General features: G+C 43.1%; 1 protein-coding gene across 2 annotated transcripts; it reads left to right on the top strand.

Annotated features, from left to right (window-relative positions):
• The first annotated feature begins 210 nt into the window (after nucleotides 1-210).
• Nucleotides 211-14,028, top strand: LOC111978417 (PAK4-inhibitor INKA2-like). Of its 2 annotated transcripts, none has more exons than XM_070445853.1 (2): nucleotides 211-661; nucleotides 10,654-14,028. In XM_070445853.1, exons 1-2 carry the CDS (start codon nucleotides 626-628, stop codon nucleotides 11,746-11,748), a joined length of 1,131 nt encoding a protein of 376 aa, XP_070301954.1. In that variant the 5' UTR covers nucleotides 211-625; the 3' UTR covers nucleotides 11,749-14,028. The 2 variants fall into 2 exon arrangements, with proteins under 2 accessions (XP_070301954.1, XP_070301953.1); XM_070445852.1 differs by lacking the exon at nucleotides 211-661 and adding an exon at nucleotides 1,009-1,266.
• The last annotated feature ends 337 nt before the right edge of the window (nucleotides 14,029-14,365 follow it).

Genomic DNA, 14,365 nt, shown 5'->3' with positions numbered 1-14,365 from the left:
GTATTTTATCTTGTCTAAAACACTGTCAACATATAGACCTACTATATTTTTTCAACTAAATGTAGATTGATTCATTTCAATACCACAAGGACATAACGCATAACCTGACCTCTATTGCAAATACTTGCCTTTTTAATTACGGCTCCAACAGCGTCAGCACTGTGCGATAGAAAAAATCCCAACCTCTTTTGATGATCAACCGAAGCGCTTCTCATGAATGAGAAAAAATATAGGTTGCACACTGTAAGCAAGGCATGGGATGACACGTCAGAGATATCGACAGGCAGCTGTGCAAACCTAAACCATGCTTTGGATTTAACAATAATTTTTGGAGTAGGCTTAAATATACACAGAGTGACAGATTTTAGAGTTCATGCCTGTGGAATCCACATGACAAGACGCGCGCATTCCAGAACAAGATCAGCGTCTTTGCAGCGTTCCATCGTCAGGACGATAGTCGTCTCTTTATCAAAGTTATTTTTTTTTCTGTGCACAATTTAATGGCCTATACTACGTGAGTGGCATTTGTTAGAGACATGCTTGAAAGAACGAGCAAGTATTTTAATTTAAAAAGCTTACATCTACAAAAATAGAACGACAGCTTCCCAAGTCAGAGCAAAAAAATATGGATACTTGCTTAAGACGTCTGAAGCAGGAGCTGGTATGTTGTCTTATTTGAGTTTTCTGCATGTTATATAGTATACAATGTACGTTTTTTAGTTTTTTACTGTAAATACGGTTCTGATATACAATTTAAGTATATACATTCAGATTTTGCATTCAGATTTTTGCAAGTTAAAATGCAACTTGGTCACAAAAGAGTAAACAGCAGCTAAGATATACATTATAATATTTCGTTATTGTTATACAGCTAACCCACTAGGCACAGACATTTCAACGTTTCGTTTTTTGGTTGAATTGTCAACTAACGTGAAATCAACAACAAATGTCACTATGTCATTGGATTTAGGTTAAAAGTTGTGTAAAAAAAAAAAGACTAACGTTGATGACTTTTTGCAAATCCAATCACTTTTACACGTTAATTCAACGTCATCACATTTAATTATTTTGTTGAAATGACGTGGAAATAACGTTGTTTCAACCAGATTTTGCACGGTGGGAGATTGCATAATAAGGCACGGTGCAATTGACTCCGTTTATAAATGATTTAGTCAAGCAAATCAAAAAGCTCAGTGCGAACATCATATCATGTACTTTTTGCAGACCGTTGTGCATGCGTCTGGGCGCCATGAACGGGAAGAAATGGTACAGTATAATGAATGGTCAAGCTTCCTGCTGTCTTTTCTTTTCATATTCAACTGCTGCTTCTTTTCATATTCTTATATTCATATTCCTAACCACTGAGGCATGTATAGGCTATACACTCTCTTCAAACTCTTTTTAAACTGTGAAGGATGTTCATTTAAACTTAACCCACATGGCCAGGATAAGGCATGCAAGGTCTGCAACATTACTCTTCTGGGTCTTCTGGGTTGTCTGCACTGAATTCGCTTGTGTTGCCCATGCCAATGTTGACACATGTCTGTCTGTGTCTGCCCATTCCTGGTTCCCCTGAACACCCATGGCACAGAGTTACGCTCTACCATTATGCCAGTGAAGGGAAAAAGCAAGGGTGTGTATAAGGGCAACAAAAGAGAGTGGAAGAGAATAGAATAAGGGCAGTAGATTGGCCTTATGATCCAAGTCTACAGTCATCTTATTGTACATGTGGATGTTATGTCTCATGTTATGGACTGTTTTATTATCTGGGGTCTCTGTAATGTCAAGAAAATGACCAACATCTGCAACAGACCTTGACTTGACCCTCTGATCCACCCGCCATAGCTGGTAGGTAGTGCAGCACTATGTGTGGGAAAGTGTGGTGTCAAGAGGTCAAGCTGAACAGTGGACTTTGAAAAGGGACAAAGATCTGCCACGCTGATCCTTAACACTGGGGCTCCTCAGGGGTGTGTACTTAGTCCCCTACTGTATTCCCTGTTCACCCATGACTGTGTGGCCAAACACGACTCCAACACCATCATTAAGTTTGCTGATGACACAACAGTAGTAGGCCTGATCACCGACAACGATGAGACAGCCTATAGGGAGGAGGTCAGAGAACTGGCAGTGTGGTGCCAGGACAACAACCTCTCCCTCAATGTGAGCAAAACAAAGGAGCTGATCGTGGACTACAGGAAAAGGCGGGCCGAAAAGGCCACCATTAACTTAGACAGGGCTGTAGTGGAGCGGGTCAAGAGTTTCAAGTTCCTTGGTGTCACCAACGGTGTCCTTGGTGTCACATCACCAACGAACTATCATGGTCCTAACATACCAAGACAGTCGTGGAGAGGGCACGACAAAACCTTTTCCCCCTTAGGAGACTGAAAAGATTTAGCATGGGTCCCCAAATCCTCAAAAGGTTCTACAGCTGCACCCTRGAGAACATCCTGACTGGTTGCATCACCGCCTGGTATGGCAACTGCTCTGCATCTGACCGTGAGGTGCTACAGAGGGTAGTGCGTGTGGCCCAGTACATCCCTGGGACCAAGCTTCCTGCCATCCAGGACCTATATAATAGGCGGTGTCAGAGGAAAGCCCATAAAATTATCAGAGACTCCAGTCACCCAAGTTATAGACTTTTTTCTCTGCTACCGCACAGCAAGCGGTACCGGAGCACCAAGTCTAGGACCAAAAGGCTCCTCAACAGCTTCTACCCCTAAGCTATAAGACTGCTGAACAATTCATAAAATTCGCCACCGGACAATTTACATTGACCCTCCCCCCTCTTGTACACTGCTGCTACTCGCTGTTTGTTTGTTACTTATGCATAGTTACTTCGCCCCCACCTACATGTACAGAGTACCTCAACTAGCCTGTATCCCTGCATACTGACTCGGTATTGGTGCCACCTGTATATAGCCTCGTTATTGTTATTCTTATTGTGTTACTTTTTATTATTACTTTTTATTTTAGTCTACTTGGTAAATATTTGATCTTCTTCTTGAGCTGCGCTGTTGGTTAAGGGCTTGTAAGTAAGAATTTCACGGTAAAGTCTACACTTGTTGTATTCGGCGCATGTGACAAATAAAGTTTGATTTAATTTGATACCTAGTCAATTGCACAACTGAATGCATTTAACCCAACCCCTCTGAATCAGAGAGGTGCAGGGGGATGCCTTCATCGACATCATTGGCGCAGTTGTTGAGAGGGTTAACTGCCTTGCTCAAGGGCAGAACAGCAGATTCTTCCAACCTGCCAGCTCAGGGTTGCTGTCCCAACGCTCTAACAGCCTAGCTTCCAGCCGCCCGTATATCTGGGACTATTTAAACCTGTGCTGACTACTGGAAACATACCAGAGCCCGATAGATATCCTAACCTTGACTCTTTACTTACATTTCCTTTCATATGGAAGTCCTGCATGGCAAAACAAATTCTTCAGTTCATAACAATACAATGTTGCTAAGTGACGATGATTCATCATGAGTCACACAAAGACTCAGTCCTTTTCCATGTTCCCCTGAGTATCTTCTAAATGGCAGTTGAACCCTTGCATGGTGCTGTTATCGCTGAGACTGAAGGATATCAAAGCTTTTGATATCGATACTAACACACATTTTTTATTTCATGATTCTTCTATAGCTGTTATTCGCTTCACAACATTTAAACTAACTGGCTGTCAATTTGGAATTCTATTCAAAGGAGGCTGTGAGTGAGCCGTAAAGGTCATGGAACTTCTGAGAGAAAAACTCTGCCAATGTGGTTATGTCCTGAGGTGGTTAGCCAAGCTACTGTGCTCATGGAGTTTGTTTATTCTTTGTTACCTCGAGGGCGTTGGGCTGGTAGTGGTATGGCTCGGAGTAGTGGTCTCTTGTTCGTTTGTTTGAAGCCTCTCCTGTGGTTCCATTCTCCAGCCAGCCCTTCCTTCCCCTCTGCTAAAATTGGCCGAGGTCACATTGGCAGCTGCATGATGTGATCATTGTGTTTCAGAGATCGCTGATAACCTCCCACAAGGACTAATGTATTTATGCCACTCCAATCTGCACAGAGATCTGATGAACGTGATTCACAGTGAAAGTAAATTCTTCAACAAAAAACATAAGCAAGTTGCTCAAGACCTAATTAATTTCATGGTTATTGGGGCAGCAGGTAGCCTAGTGGTTAGAGCGTTGGGCCAGTACCCGAAAGGTTGCTAGATTGAATCCCCGAGCTGACAAGTTAAAAATCTGTCGTTCTGCCCCTGAATAAGGCAGTTAACCCACTGTTCCCGGTAGGCCGTCATTGTAAATAAAATAAAAATCTTAACTGACTTGCCTAGTTATATAAAGGTTAAACAAAATAGATAAAGTAATTACAATTATCTRGAGCGTTTGCAGTACAATGATGCAGTAACATTTGATATTGTTATTGTTATGCATTTTGTTTGGATAGTAAACTAATGCTCACTTGAACAGCACACAGCATGTACAGACTTTCTGTTCTGCTGTTGGTCATTGTGAGCCAAGGCTCCAGATTGGATCACCAACCGTCTCCAAAACGGTTCTTCCAAAGAAGTAGCTTGGTAATCTCTGCAGCTTCACTCAGGCCAGGAAACTGCCCATTAGACCACCTCCCAGTGGTAGATGCCCCAGGAGGCCTGGTCTGGCTCACCCCACCTCTGGTCCCTGCTCTATGGTCAGCACAGTGCAGCGGCTCACCCCACAACAGGGCTCTGCTCTATAACACGGCTACAACAATCAAACTAGTAGTAGTAGTTTAAAGGGTAATAAAAAAAACTGTGATGCACGTTCATGTTATAAACTATTTATCGTTATTGCGTCAATTGTATTTTTGTCCATATTGACCATCTCTAGTACAGAGGCATGGCCTATATGCCCCCAACACAGATCCTATTACTGCTCCTGACCAACACAGCCTAACATTCATACTCAATGAGAGGTGTGTGGGTGGTTGTGGGGATGTTTGTGTGTGTGCGTGTGTGTATGGGATAATGCCCTCTCAAATAGCCCAGGGTTTGATAAGCTGGCCTTGGCCTCCCATTTCCCCTGCCTCTGGTCTCTCTTTACGTTCATGACATTAAATAAGGGTGTTTAGTTGACTGTCCCTTATTACAATGAACTGCCACTTAAAGACGTGTTTTTGTGTGTGGGTTTGTTTCACTGAATCCAGTTTAACCGTGTCAATGAGGGTTCTGCGAACAACCACACATACAGGGAGCCGGATTTAACCATTCCAAATGTGTCAGGTTTGCTCCCATTTATTTTCCCCTTAACTGAATGAGAAAACACATAAGAGCACAGACCCTAATCTCAACTGAGCGCAATATAGTGTTTGTTTATTTATGCTGGGTTGGATTTAATTCACATTCATGCATATTCAATGACTAGTGTGTCTTAACTGAACACTCCTTTCCTGCTTTTAGCAAACAGTTTATATGAATTTGAAGAAAGAAGCACTGACATCATCACCTTCTTAACTTTTAAAGGCCCAATGCAGCAGTTTTATATCAATATCAAATCATTTCTGGGTAACAATTAAGTACCTTACTGTAATCGATTTCCATTCAAATGGGCAAAATTGTCACACCCTAACCTTAGTTATCTATGTTTTCTTTATTATTTTGGTTAGGTCAGGGTGTGACGAGGGTGGGTATGCTTGTGTTGTATTGTCTAGGGGGTTTTGTATGTCTAGGGGTTTTGGTAAGTCTAGGTATATGTATGCCTATGTTGGCCTGAATTGGTTCCCAATCAGAGGCAGCTGTTTATCGTTGTCTCTGATTGGGGATCATATTTAGGTTGCCATTTTCCCTTTTGGTTTTGTGGGTTCTTGATCTATGTTTAGTTGCCTGTCTGCACTATCCATATTAGCTTCACGGTTCGTTTTGTTATTRTGTTCGTTTAGTTCAGTGTTCGTTCTTTAAATAAAGAAGAATGTACGCTTACGACGCTGCGCCTTGGTCCCCTCCTTACGACGGCCGTGACAAAAATAGGTTTTTGGAAAAAAACTATTTCTCAAGCAAAAATTTAGTTCGGACTGTCTGGGAGTGGTCTTGAGTGGGATGGGAAAACTGAAAACCAGCTATTATTGGCAGAGAGGTTTGCAACTCTCTTTGTTATTGGTCTATTAACCAATTTACCGAAACTCCCACACATGCAAACCTGCTGAGTAGAAGGTCCTGTGTAGATTGTATTTTCAACCAGCCAGGCTGGTCTCACTAGACGTAACATAGTAAACAAAAATCCAGGACACTTAAATAAATATGATATGTTACGTTTGGTTACATAAGACAGAAGGTTACTGAAGGCAAAAACGAAAGGAAAAAACACGAACGTATAGCAATCCAAAGTTTGCGTGTTTGAATCTCATCACTGACAAATGTAGCTAATTAGCAACTTTGCAACTACTTAGCATGTTAGCTAGACCTAACACTAACCCTTAACCATTTAACCTAACTCCTAACCTTAACCCCTAGCTCACCTAGCTAACATTAGCCACAATAAATTGGAATTTGTAACATATCATCCGTATTTCAAATTCTTAACATATTGTATTATACGATTTGTAATTTGTAATACGAAGTGGATGATGGACATCCACAAATTGATACATACCATACCAAACCTAACATATCATACCCATTTGAGTGTTCATTATGTGACGRCTACCCCTGAGTCCAGGTTGAACCAGCAACTATCAGCAAATAACAGTGATACATTTTTTTCACACATTTACAGTGTTAGTTTCATAAGCTGTTATATGATATAAAACACAGGAAAAACATAAATTGTACTGCACTGGGCCTTTAATGGCTAATCATCCAACATTAATTCAAGACCGGCAGCGATTACTCCCAGAGTTTGAGAGCATTGAGTTCTTCTTTGACAATTAGCTTTAATTTGTGTGTGAGGATGGCTGGATTGCCTTTAACCTGCACTCTTACTTCTCAATACATTCTCAGTCATTCCCCAAACCCTTACAGCTGACAGTTACAGGTAGACAGTAACATATCACACTGCTGAAGTAATGCTAACACACTAACGTTACTGAAAGCTGCTGACTTAGCTTCAGTATTTGAGACATTGCTTAAGTTAATGGTACCACACAGTGTTCCATGCCCAGAAGCTCCTGATTCACAGTTTTCCTCCCCATTTGCTGAGATTTAGACCTGGAGGATGTGGAGCAGCGCCTGTCTGTTCCAGTTATTATGAGAGGGAGGCGAATAGCAGCAGTATTCTATGAGCCACTGACTCAAGCCATCTCCGCAACACATTACAGTAAACATCTGGGGTGGTACAGTACACTGCCCTGGGGGCCAGGGGGGGGGGGTGAGCAGTCACTCAGTCAGTCTCATCCAGCAAAAATCTGATGCCAGCTATAGGATATGATTTGGGGTGGCAAGTAGCCTAGTGGTTAGAGTGTTGGACTAGTAACCGAAAGGTTGCAAGATCGAATCCCTGAGCTGACAAGGTAAAAATCTGTCATTCTGCCCCTGAACAAGGCAGTTAACCCACTGTTCCAAGGCCGTCATTGAAATTAAGAATTTGTTCTTAACTGACTTGCCAAGTTAAAAATCTGGAAATGTTTGACATATTTGGGTTAAAAGTTTTGTGTTGGCAGAGCAAGTGCCTTAGATGGCACAGTGAGGCCAACAATAGGACTGCTCCGCAGGGCACATTATGAATCATTTAACAGAGCCAGAGAGACAAGATGGAGTAAACCACGTGTGCTTCTTGAGAACTGGAGGGAATGCGTGTATTTGGGGACACGGAGAAGGGTTGCATGTGAGCAGCAAGCAAGGCATTAAAACATGGCATGCATGAACAAGTTAGCAGCTAGATTCCATGAGAACAGGATGAATAGTAGCATCTCKAAACAGGGGTTGTAGTGAAGCTGTAGAAGGCTAACTTCTATACCTTGTGACGTAGTCTTTTGAATCATTCTGGTGTAATGTTTTTGAAAAAGCCACGTTGTTTAATGGAGATGTCAGTAATTGGGAAAGTGTGCATCATGTGGTAATACTGGTTGAACTTTGATGTGGTTTGAAGTAAACCGTAATTATATACAGTCTGTTCCCCAGCTTCTAAAGACTCCAGCTAATTATACCTAATGAAGTCAACCATAGGTGTTAGCGCCTAGAACCGCAGAGAACCGCAGGAGAACACAGAGATGACCTCATTGTTCCAATTACCTTCTCCTTCTATAATGGCTACTCAGGAACAAAGACTCCTTGGTCTCCAGCATATGCATAGATAGAAATATTATATGACCTTTGCCAATGTTAATCATACCCTAAGTTATTCCACTATCTATCCATATGCTTCAGAGTAGGCCTACTGATGTTACTTTTCATTTTCGGTGGAAATGTCAGCTGAGCTGCGTATGGATTAAAATGACATCTTCTATGAGACCTTTTCAAGTGCTTCTTCATGTGTAATGATTTTTGTTTGAATATGCGGGACTGAAAGGCTAGTTTAGGGTTTGTCAGTGCAGTGGCTCTTGCCTCAGACAAATTACAAAATTCAACAGATTATTTTTCATGCAGATTATCTTGAGTTACTCTTTCAATATGAAAAAGTATTTTCAATATGATTCATGAGGGCTCTTTACATATGAAGCATTATAACATGTTATTAACATGTTGTTACATTTGACTCGCTGTTACATGTAACATGTCGTTAGATAGTCGTTACATACAACAGTCATACACTCGGACAAACTTGCAGATTATTATATTCACCTCTCAATCACTGCTGGTGATACTCTCCTGTCTGTCATATGCTACTGTGTTAGTTACTGTAAAACAGGATCCAACGCTTTCCCACTAGGCACTAATGGTACCCAGATACAGTACCACTGACCTTGTGACTTATGACACCCACCCACGTCCCGTTCTTCAATAATTTAGACCGCTGCGCCACGTCTAGATGGAATAAGGCACTGCATCTCAGTGCTAGAGGCATCAATACAGACCCTGGTTCGATCCCGAGCTAAATCACAACCGGTCGTGATCGGGAGTGCCATAGGGCGGCGCACAATTGGCCCAGCGTCGTCCGGGTTAGGGGAGGGTTTGGCCAAGGTAAATAAGAATTTGTTTTCAACTGACTTGCCTAGTTAAATAAAGGTAAAAAAAAAAAACATATGGCAAGGCCCCATAACGACCCTCACACCCGAACTTACCCTGCTGTTACCCCAAAAACCACTTCCACTGCTGCTGACTCTCACCCGGTCTTTGTCAATCAATGTGTGCTTGAGTGAACCCACCCCCACAGTTAGGGATTAACGAAGTCTAGACACACAGCTGATTGGCTACCAGGACAGGCACTGGCCCTGATTGGCAGGGGCTTCATATAGGGGCTGACAGGAAGGGCTGTTTGAAAGGTGAGAAAGAGGGGAGCAGAGACGGACTGACAGAGCAGCCAACAGAGAGGAGAAAAGAGAAAGGGAAAGACTTCTGGGAAAGTTATAACAAGGTAAGTTGATTTATTAGGATCTAAGACTCATGGATAGATTGATGATCTAGGACGTATGGAGGGAGATATGCTAGGCAATGTAAACATATGTTTTCCATGCCAGTAAAGCCCCTTAAATTGAAATATTTCATTGATATAAAGTTGAATGTTGATGTGTCTGCCCTGTAAAAGTTTCAAGAACATTGACAGACCAGAGGTTTTCTATATGTCATTGTATTGAACAGCACTTTATCTAGCTTGTTTCGATGTTTMCATTCTAATGTGAGTTGGAGCAATCTCGTAAGTGCACACATATAATGTTACATTGTTGGTATGGTGGACAAATTGTATTACCCAAATGGAGGAGTTGTAGGGTGAAAGCTGTCTATATTCAGAGAGATCTGTGTTCAGTGAAAACCCATAGTTGATCAGACTACTGAAATGTTATCCATTATTTTATCCATTATACCAATGAGTTATTCAAATGTTCGAATACAACATGGTATTCTGAAAAGGATATCCGCAAATCTTTTTCTATTTCTGTAAAGCTACATTTGACGTAAGATCACACAGCTTTGCTTTTAATAGGTTGCATTCGTCTCTGTGTATTCTTAATTCCAAAGACATAACAGTCATATCAAAGTGAGTCAGGGTGCATGGCTTCATTTTTAACAAGTCAAGACATGAGGTCAGGTTGTTGCCTCAGGGATTAGTTGGTTGCAGGGGAAACAGTTACAACATGGTCACATGACGTAAGCTCAGTCCCACAGGATGCTGGCACAGAGATAGAGAGAGAGAGAGAGAGCTCCTCCCTACAGCTGRTGGGCGACAGGGTCCTCTCACATATTCAGGGCAGATGGGGGCCCTATCATTCAAAACGGGTCACGTGACTGAACAAACCATGTGTGGCCTCAAAACACAAAAGGGCAACAGTGCAGAGAGCGATTAACTGTAGCAACACTAAAGGAAGAATTAATTCATATGTTAGTACCATGTGTACATTTTGGTTTGTCCTTGAGTGCATTTATTTGTCCTAAGAGGTGCTGTGATCTAACATAAATTCAACCGTACAGGGGCAATGAAAACAATGGTTGATGTTTGACAGAGGGTTATGGGTCAAGTGCTTGAATGGATGAGTTTTGCGGGTCCTTTTGTGAAGCTAACTAGCCATTTCCCTGTTGTTTTTTCTCCCTCTCCCTCCCTACAGGTGTCTATGAAGGAGGCAGGAGATGGCCTCCATGCTCAGATGAACTCCATGATGGGGGCTCTTCAGGAACTCAAGCTTCTACAGGTGCAGACAGCGCTAGAGCAGCTAGACATCTCAGGGAGGTCTGTCCAAAGGGCGGCCCCACCACCAGCAGAGGACACATGCCCTGGCCCTATCCCCAGCCCCAATGCTACCATTGGCTTTGGCCACAATGAGACCCTGAGGCCCCCCCTGGTCAGGACATCCAGCCAGGAGCAGCAGCAGAGCCGGGGGGGGCACCAGAGCAGCCTGGGCACCTCGCCCTCTTCCTCCAGCCTGGAGCCAGTAGAGACTGAGAGCCAGCCTCTCCCTCTCCCCCGCAGAGTGTCTGGATACACCGCCCCACAGGGGGAGTACTGCGGCCCACGTCTTAGCCAAGTGTTTCCAGAGCATCATAAGCCGGCTCTCCCAGGCCAGGTAGTGGATCTCCCTGGCATTCTCTACAGCCTGTCCAGGGAAGGCCCCTCGCTGGACAGCGACTACTCCCAGGACAGCATGGACGACTCCAGAGACTGGACCTCCTCGCTCATGAGCCACAGCCGCAACCGGCAGCCGCTGGTGCTGGGGGACAACGTTTTCGCCGACCTGGTGGGCAACTGGCTGGACCTGCCTGAGCTGGAGAAGGAGGAGATGATTGGCTGGACCGACAGGCCCGACTCCCCGGCCCACCCTCTCCGTCTCAGCCGCTCCCAGGAGATCTGCAGGAAGGTCTCTCTGACCACCAATATCTTCAAGAAGTTCCTGCGCAGTGTGAGGCCCGACAGGGACAAGCTACTTAAGGAGAGGCCAGGCTGGATGGTCCCTGAGAACCAGAAGGCCGAGCTCTTTAAGAGGCCCAAGAAAGTGTCTAAGCAGCAGACCAAGGGGAGCTTGTACCTCCCATTCTGGGCAGGTGTAAGGCAACAGGGTAAGGGACGGCCATGTCCCCAGCTGGCTGAGGAGAGACATCCCACGAGCCAGGGCCAGTTCTCTGGGCTTTACATAGACAGGAGACAGGAGGCCAGAATGGAGAAAATGCTGCCCTTGTTTGACTACAACACGGCTGTGTGGGTCTAATGCTGACGCTGCTCTAGGATGCTGCGGTGGTGGCAGGTGTTGGGGATTTGGCTGGGAGCTCTTGGGTGGAAACAAGGAGGTTTGTGTGTCTGTCTGTCTCCTTCTCCCAGAGAACAGGCAGACTGAGGGATGAATATCCAGACTATTTCCCAATAGAGAGATTATCAGGGCAACTGTTTGTCTGACAATCCTAAGACCTTTTTGTCTGTGACTGTGAGAGCAAGCAGGACTTTCTCTCATAGATGGGTTCACCAAAGTAAATAAGATTCTAATGAGTGCATAAGTGCCCTGGACTATCCAATATACGGTACTTCAATATGGACATAATAATGCTCTGAATTTCTCTCCTTGTTACAGCGTCATCATGGTTTCAAACCTCAACCCTGTTTCATATGTTTGAATTTGACTGTATACCCAAGTGTATCCCCACCCTCATCTCGTACTTCTATCAGTTGTGACACATCCTGCATGGGCACTACTAAATATTTCATCTATGACATTGTGAAACAGTCACTGAACTGCCACTAAACACAACCACAGGTGCTTCTCTGCCTCGCTGCCCAGAGTCAGACGGCTGGATGAATACACACAGAGTGTAATATTGTTCCATTAGCCTCACTCAGGGATCGGGATGTGGCCTGTGTGACCGACTGGGTTCAAACCTGGATCTCCTGTACACCACAACACTGTTAGCCCGCTTAGGTAAAGCCTAGGTATTAGCTTGGGGAGCTAACACAGGTCTTCAGGTCTCAGGCAAGGTTACTCATCACATGGTTCCTTGGTTCCGAACCACCTCTGTTACATCTTCACCATCCACCTACACACACAGGATAGGGTTAAAGGTCCAGTGCAGTCAAAAACTAGATTTACCTGTGCTTTATATATATATCCACACTATGAGGTTGTGAAAATGATTATAATGCCCTTTTAGTGTAAGAGCTGTTTTAAAAGACATGCAGACATGATGGCACATCGTGACTCTTCAGCCAATCCTCCTGGATKGTGTATTATACATAGCAGAGAGAGGGAGAGAGAGAGAGAGAAAGAGCTGTSTACCATCTGGTTGCCTACAGTTACATAAGGACAAGCTAGCAGCACAGACAAGAGGTGCTGTCATTCAGCGTAGGCTGTCGAGTGTTTTGAAACGAACCCTAAGCTGTGATGCTGAAGTTACATGTATATGTCCTATGTACGTCATGCCAGACAGGGCCTGGAGAGTTCATGTAGAAATCAGAGGACTGAGGAGGAGGAGAATGTTTACACTGAATCATTCCACATGTACATGCAGTACTAAATGTCATGATGTCAACAAAGTCGATTAGCCGTTGTGTTCAGTTATTTTAAAAAGGGACTTAAAGAGATGGAGGTTGAACCCGGTAGATATGTGGTTAGACCAAGCACTCTTTATGAAACTGTATGAAGGTGTTGTGAAGAGATTTGAGAGAGCAGCGTGAACATTAGAATGGTTTAGCAACATTTGCCATAATTTCCCAGAGCTGAGCTCCACATATAATTTCCTCAGGGAAATCACTGTAATTACGAAAACTATTTATCTTCTTTAGAAAACACACGGTATGCAAGTACAATCCTCAGCCCTCACTAGTAATAAGAGTGGCCTGAGAAGTGAAACATCACCCCATCCACTAATTCAACAGACATGATTATGAATGTTCCAATGCAGCCATTTTTGTCTCAATATCAAATAATTTCTGGGAAATAATTAAGTAACTTACTGTGATTGTTTTCAAATAAAATTGTCAAAAAGAAACAAAAATACCTTCTTAGCATGAGCAATTTCTCAAGCAAAAATGTTGCTAGGACTGAGTGTGTCCCACCAAAACAGGCTGACATCTCAGGCGGTCTATTCAAACAACTCTTACACTAAAAGGGCTTTATCATAATTTTCACAATTTCACAGTATTATTCCAACCTCATAGTGTGGAAATATATATAAAACACAGGCAAATCATGTTTTTGACTGTACTGGGCCTTTAAATATCTCTTCATATACTGAAAACACAATATTTTTCAATATTCAGGTCGGATTATATTCAGTAAATCACACACACAGACGGACGGTCTCTACAAAAACTGTTATGCCATAAGAGCCTCTCTGAGCCTCTCTCTGCCTGTCGTCTTATTCATATTTACAGCTATAATTGTCATTTTAGCACTGTTGTTAAAACTGCGGTTCTGCGAACCTCAAAGTGTTACTGAGTAAATTTGCACTGTAAAACTTCCACTGGCTCTTTGTAAATTAAACTTTTTTCTGAAGAGACTGATTTCTTGACTGGAAATTGAATTTGTATATTCTGAACATAAATGTACTCTTTGACCGGTGACCAATTTTTATTGGGTGATTCTAATGTTGACCCAACATACTTCTAAACAATTAGTCTGTCTTGCTACGTTTAGATTTGAATTAGTTACTGTTTTTTGTGGGGATATGTTTTATATATCAACGATAATCAAGTTTTCTCTTTGCTGAAAAATTCTGAGTAGGATTTGACTCTTGCCTCTGCTCTGACTCTACTCTACTTTGACCTGCTCTACTCTGCCTATCTGCTACTCTGCTCTACTCTGCTCTATCTCCTGCTCTGCTCTACTCTGCTCTATT

This window comes from Salvelinus sp. IW2-2015, linkage group LG1, assembly GCF_002910315.2.
Source record: "Salvelinus sp. IW2-2015 linkage group LG1, ASM291031v2, whole genome shotgun sequence".
NCBI classification, from domain to species: Eukaryota; Metazoa; Chordata; class Actinopteri; order Salmoniformes; family Salmonidae; genus Salvelinus; species Salvelinus sp. IW2-2015.
Note: the sequence above shows the minus strand (reverse complement) of the source record. Positions and strands in the feature narration are given on the sequence as shown.